Source organism: Solenopsis invicta, chromosome 7, assembly GCF_016802725.1.
Source record: "Solenopsis invicta isolate M01_SB chromosome 7, UNIL_Sinv_3.0, whole genome shotgun sequence".
NCBI classification, from domain to species: Eukaryota; Metazoa; Arthropoda; class Insecta; order Hymenoptera; family Formicidae; genus Solenopsis; species Solenopsis invicta.
Window position 1 is genome coordinate 8,280,989 of NC_052670.1, and position 7,014 is coordinate 8,288,002.

At 33.2% G+C, this 7,014-nt stretch overlaps 1 protein-coding gene across 4 annotated transcripts; it reads right to left on the bottom strand.

Annotated features, from left to right (window-relative positions):
- Positions 1–226: 226 nt before the first annotated feature.
- On the bottom strand, positions 227–5,350 carry LOC105201655 (protein-L-isoaspartate O-methyltransferase domain-containing protein 1). Of its 4 annotated transcripts, XM_039452257.1 has the most exons (6): positions 5,054–5,349; positions 4,725–4,835; positions 3,288–3,631; positions 3,005–3,139; positions 2,006–2,257; positions 227–1,922 (listed from the first exon to the last, which is right to left on the bottom strand). In XM_039452257.1, exons 3-6 carry the CDS (start codon positions 3,607–3,609, stop codon positions 928–930), a joined length of 1,704 nt encoding a protein of 567 aa, XP_039308191.1. In that variant the 5' UTR covers positions 3,610–3,631; positions 4,725–4,835; positions 5,054–5,349; the 3' UTR covers positions 227–927. The 4 variants fall into 4 exon arrangements, with proteins under 4 accessions (XP_039308191.1, XP_025992362.2, XP_025992361.2 ...); XM_026136577.2 differs by having other exon boundaries at positions 4,568–5,350; XM_026136576.2 differs by having other exon boundaries at positions 4,725–5,349.
- Positions 5,351–7,014: the final 1,664 nt, after the last annotated feature.

Consider the following 7,014-nt stretch of genomic DNA (forward strand, 5'->3'; position numbering starts at 1 on the left):
TAAAAATTATTTTGTAATAAAAATTTGCTTATACTTTCTTTAAATGTTCACGAAAGTAGCCTCAAAGTTTTGAAAAGATGAACTTTTTATTTTCATTTTTAAAAAATCTCAAAAAATTACCTTTTTTTAACGTTTCAAAGTAAATGTCTGTTAAAGAGCATGTAACTTTTTTTCTTAATCCTGATGTGGACACTTTGTAGGATATATTATAAATAAAAGAAGATCATTTATATAAAATTATGAGACTTTAATCTTTTTAATAATCTCATCCCTAAATATCCCAATTGTACATGTACAGTTCTATATACCTTGTTTCTATTCATTTCATAAAATAATAAGATTAACCTGTAAGTGCTCGCGTAACTTTTTTTTATGTAGGTGCTCGTGTGGGGATGAATTTGATTCATATTTTAATTTATCTATATTTTCCAAAATTTTTCATTTTTCATACATAATTATGAACTAAATTATGTTTTAAATACAAAATAATATATAACTTTTCAGCATTAAAAATTAATGTCAATCCATATTTTTAATAATATTTTATTACGTAATATATTGTATTAGTAAATTTATAGTTTGTACGTTAGGTACATTTGAGTTACATCTCCACGCGAACACTTACGGGTTAAAAAGAAAATGTTTGCAGGATATAGGAACGTTAGATAATTCGACGCTGACAAAAGATCTTATATCAATGATTCATCATTATCTGTAGATCGCAGAAGGTATATCAGCGACGATTAAGTAGCGTCGTAAGATACGAGACGCGATATAGTTTATTTTGAAAATATCACTCACAGGACACTCGTGCGGATTACGTAAATTCGAATAAACGCATACACGAGAAAAAGAAACAGCGTAAGATCATTGCGTAATAAAAAGTTATGTATTTCTTTAAATAAGAATGATAACGTGATAATTTGCTTATAATTTCCGGTTGTAATTCATATACAATTTTATTGAAAAAGGCAACGGTAACTGTTCTATTTTTTCCCTCATATAAATAGCGAACGCGTTGCTATCTACATAATGCGCAACGGTTACGTCTTTGCCGGTATTAGAGCCTTTCGTCGTACGGCACGTGTTGCCGCACGATTTGTAAATTGCGATCTCCGGCAAATCTACGTCCATCGCGTCGCCCGCGTCCGTAGTATCGGTGATATCCGAATCTGAGTGATTGGTACTTGAGCTGGAGCTGCTTTCGTCGTTGCTGAAGTTTGCGTCGTCCACTATACCGCTGTCGGTTTTCTCGCGCTTCGCGATTTTTTTACGTTGTACAAAAGCGCTTTCCTGTTCGGCGTCGCTGTCGCTGTCGCTGCTGTCGCTCATATTGGAGTATGTGGCCACGCTAGCTTTCTCCTTGTCTCTTTTACTCTGCTCTTCTACTTCATTGATGTTATCGTTCGTATCGGTAGCTACGGAGGAACTGTGACCCGCGCTAGTATCGTCCGCGCTTACACTTGAAACAGTATTTTTTACGGCAAATTTCCGTCTTTGCTGTCGTGCAGGGAAATCCGTATTCACACCAATATCTCGAGTACTCTCGTTATATACGTTGGAAACTTGTTGAGTTTCTTCACTATCCTCACTGTTCTGATTTGGATGTAAGACCGCTCGTACCAATTGCAAACTTGTCGTGATAGCTTCTCCGGGTTGGGCATCAGCGAGACGAGCATTTAGTAGAAAACGCGTTCGCCCAGAAAGTTCCTGCTCATCGTCAGTTAAAGCTTCATCAGATTCTTCAAAAATAGGTATTACGAAACGTCTCAAGGTACGTTGTTGCGCACTCGGTCTCTGATGTACTGGTAACACAGGCTTTACGGTTTCGAGTTCAGGGTGCTCGTACCAGATATTATTACGTAGAGTATGTCGAATTTTACTACGACAAAGCTCTTGTAGAGATAAGGGATTGTACTCCGCTGTAACATATAATTTCGAAAATAAAATAAAATATTGTAAATCATAATAATCGAACAAAAAAAAAGATACTTGAAATACATACGCAGATGAAACAAATTGTGTTCCGAGGACGGAGGTACGACTAGAGTCGCAAAAGATACGGGAAGCATTGTGTTCTGTATCCAAGTGTTTTCATCCACTCTCAGTATACGTAGTAACTGATCCTTGTAAGGCATTACTAGTATACCTCCAATACGTACAAATTGTTTAATAAATGCCTCATGACTTTCAGGACATCCTGCACCACAATAAACTCTGTCATATTGCCTGCCAGGTATGATGCTGAGACAATTTCCTGTTGAATATATTATTATATATTAGTGAATATATATTTTTTAATTAATTTAAAGTTAATAGCTTATAAAAGTAATTTTGTTACATAATCAAAAAACTAACTTAAGTTACATTAAGATCAAATTAACTTAAATTAAAAGTTAATTTTGAAAAGCATTATTCATATTAAATTACAAATTTGTAAATTTTTAAAATTATATTATTTAAAGCAATTATGATATGGATCATCAAACAAATTTAATATTTTATTTATAAATTAAGTTTATATAAAATAACCAAAAATACTGTTTTTTAAACTTAATTAAAAATTTACCTATGTAAAAAAACTTATGTAAAAGAAAAATGCATTCGTACATAAAAAAATATTTCTTTGTTACTTAATTTGTTAATTTTAAAAAATTAATAAAATTAATATTTTAAAGATAACTAGATAAACTTAAAAATTAAATTATTTAAAATGAACTAAATGCAATGTTATTAACTTTTTGATTTTGTTATTTAACTTTTAAATTTCTAGTTATTACCCAACCTCTGTGATGTAATATTTATTTGGCATAATAAATCTATTGTCATCTTGCTAATACTAAGAAAATCATTTTTAAATTAAGGTTACGATTTATCGTTAGCTTTTTCCCAGGTGCATCAGACCCTAAAGTGGGTCGACGTCACACCTAGGGCTGAGATAGTTGAACGGTACTCGAAATTAGCGGCCACTTCAAATTAAGGTTACGATTAAAAATCATTTTACCTTGTATGAATACAGGTTCACAAAAATCAAACTCGTTTAAAGCTAATGATGTTTGTTTGAATTCGTCCAATCTTTCATATGCGTATCTTAAACAATCTTCATGTAACTCAATGCCATGATTTACTCCATGTTGTTCTGGAAAAGATATAAATCATATACAATATATATATATATATAGCGTACATACATACATACATACACACACACACACACACATATACATACAATCATATATATACAGAAATATTTAATATTAATTTTTATAAAACAGTAATTTTCTTACTTATCAACAATCCTGCCATTGTGCTGCCTGCCATTGTGCTGAGGTAGCCAGTTCCCGATCCAAGATTCAGGAAGCTTAACCCCGGTTCTAAATTAAGTCCTTCCAACACTTCGCTATATATACATGGAGCTGATAAATGTATATTTCCATGTTTCCAAGCTAGGTCCTTGTAAGCACCCTCTCGATAAGCGGACAGAACGTAATCTGCTCTATCTATAGCTCTAAAAACTTGTTCCACTTTTTTTGTTCTTATATATCCTGATCCCATTAAATTATCGACTAATTCATCATTATCTTGCCCACAACTTACAGCTCCTCCCATATTTATCCAAATATTAAGTATTCTATAACAAATACAATAAATATATAATAATTGCTTATCACATCATTATGCAATTAGCAAAGAAATAAAAGAAATTAATAAGAAAATAAATAAAAAACTAAATAAAAATAAAAAAATTTAACAAAAACATTTAGATTAACTGTTGTACTGTACTTAAGTTACAAAATATACTACTAGACTACTTTACTAGTAAAAGAAATGAAATTTCTTAAATAATATAAGATTAGATAGTTCAATATCTTGAGGTAGAGATATTTAAGTTGCTCTTTTGTTGTTTTATATAAATTATTTTTGAAATAAAATAATTATGATTTAAGATATTTGCTGTTTATCAATCAAAATTATAATTAAATTATGATTAAAGGTATATGAGTAAAACAGAATATGAGCAAAAAAACTGATATTATATATATTAGCTTAAATATCTTGATTGAAATAAATATACTTGCTATAGCAAAGCAAATAAATAAGATAATAATTATTCTTCCAAATAAGTGGCAACAAGAAAGTTATATATTTATAAATATGTTGGCATTATATGTATGTGTATATATATATATATATATATATATATATATATATATATATATATATATATATATATATATATATCACTTTATATAACAAAAAATATTGACCCAGAAGCAATTGGTTCTGGTCGAAGAACTAGAACAAACCACTGGATACAGCGAGTCATGCCATTAAATTATTATTCAAATACTTTTTATCTGATTTATGTAACACTGAGCCGTTAATTATTCACAATATATTTTTCAAATATTGAAAGACAATATGGATACATTTGGCAATGTGGTCTCGAGAAACATTGCCTTAAAAATAACTTGCCAGGTCAAAGTACATATAAAGTATTAAATACGAATATGAACAATGGTGAAAATCTACAGCGCCGCCGTGTTAATTTAGTTTAACGCCTCACCGATCATTAATCTGATTATCCACGACGATGAGCCGATGATGCAACAATGTCGCGGCGCTCCGCACTTACTTTAAAATAACGAATGGCAATAATCCGCAATCTTTGTGATGATACGTGATACAGACTTATGTTTATTTACGATAACATTGCATCTCACCTCTTATACTATCTTTCTCTTTCCTCCCCCTCTCTCGCGCCGTCTCCTTCTCCCGCTCACTCTCTTTCTTGCTGCCCCTCTCTCTTTCTCTCTCTCTCACGTTGAGCGAGTCTGCAAACGATTCATCGGATCAGCGAAATCATGGATCTCGGAAGCAGATTCGAAGAATCATTTGCCAGCGTACCCGTTTTACAATTTGCTAACGGCAGCGTCGCTGAGCTAACGCGTTACGTTTACGTAGACACAGCGTGTAACGTAACGTTAAAGCTGCGTAACGACACGTAACGCGTCGCGATACTACCGTCAAGTAAATTACAGACTCGACCTACCGAATCAAAACACAACCTGACGATGACAACGGATTAATGTGGAGAGAACGAGACGTTAAAGCGAAATAATTTGTCCCGGAGCAGTTTTCTCGATGACGACGTTGTGCGTCGGCATATTACAACGTTGACGACGCGACACGACGTACTGCCACAGTATGAATTCCACAGCGGCACTTATGTTTTCCTTTCCTCTTTTTCTATAACGCGGAAGAGTTCATCAAGTCCATCAGCTGATACTGCAAAACATACCACAAGCGCCGTGGCTTTACACACTCCTACGCCATTGGGCAAAACCATCGATAATATCATGACGAGATGTGATTCGAGACTGCTTAACAAAGCTTGAAAATCTTTAACGCCCCCTTACAGATCATCGAAAAAGTTTGCTGATGTTTCAACTTCGACTATGGCCGGTATTCATAGGCCGGTTTTATTAGTTTTTTTCCATCGACATACAGAATGGACTGCTGATGACCGTGGTGGGGGTAGAAAGACACATAGAGTGAGAGGCAGACAATACGAAGAACGTTCGTTCTCTGTCTACTAAGTTTGATTGGTTGTTGTGGCCTCAGCAACCAATCAGACTTAGTAGACAGAGAACGAACGTTCTTCGTATTGTCTGCCCCTCACTCTATGTGTCTTTCTACCCCCACCACGGTCATCAGCAGTCCATTCTGTATGTCGATGTTTTTTTCAGACAGCAATCATATTTAAAATAAAAGTTTTTAAGAAAATTATCTTTTAAATATTTTTTATTTTCTAATTGGATAAGTACAGGATAAAAAGTAAATTAAACCAAGATAAAAGTTAAAAACCTTACATTGCGAAATGTAAGTTTTATAACTTTGATCTCGGTTTAATTTTTATCCTGTACTTACTCAATCAGAAAATAAAAAATATTTAAAAGATAATTTTTTTAAAGATTTTTATTTCAAATATGCGTTGCTGTCTGGAAAAAATTAATAAAACTGACCTATGAATAAGATATTAAATTTTTTTAATTCTTAAGTTCTAGAAAAAGATAAAAAGTTAGTTAAACCAAAATTAAAATTAATCTGCATTGGTGCGATATAGGCATACATTAGAATTGTTTGAGTTGCTTGAAATTTCCATCAAAGCGCACTTAAAACGAGATAATTAGATATTATATTCGCGCGTTGGAGAGAGAAAGAAATAGAGACAGAGAGAGAGAGAGAGAGACCAGCAGTTTTGCGGTAGATTGCTACTAGGGGAGTTGCATATATGACAGTGATAAACCGCAGTCCGATTCACATTTAAAACATTATATCATTCTTGTTTCATATCAAATGATAACTCAAATAGTTCTGCTTATTGATGGATTTTCGTATAATACCAATGAATATTTAGATAATATAGTACGAATTCTCATTCTTTCCCACTTCCGTAAGACGTGCTCGATGCGCGTGCGCATCACGTGACCATTGCATTTGACAACAAAGAGCGTTTACTACAGAATATTTTATATTTCTTGTTACTATTCAAGTTACCGATATAAATAAAATGTATTGAATACTTTGTTTTAAACGGATATTACTGTTATGATAAGATTCTTCTATTATTTATCGTGTTTTTTGAATAATTTGCAAACGAGAAATTCGTCTTTTCACTTCGCATGACACGTGACCGCATGTAGAGTGAGCTACTGGTACTTTCCTGATCAAAGGGACGATGAAGTGCTTGTAGCTGTACTCAAGGCCTCAATTACGGATCGAATAATTTGATGAAACATTACAAAAGTGAACAAAATTAGGTATTGATTAATAAAATTATTAACTACTGAAATTTATATTCTAGTAAATTCGCTCACTTTCGTAAAGTATATAAACCGTAATCGATCGCAAGTGCCAGCTGCGCTACTAATCGCAACAGTCGGCGACAGACGTTGGCGGCAGCAGAGAGGCAGGGAGGGGACATAGACGCGGGTGCAAAAGGTGCAAAAG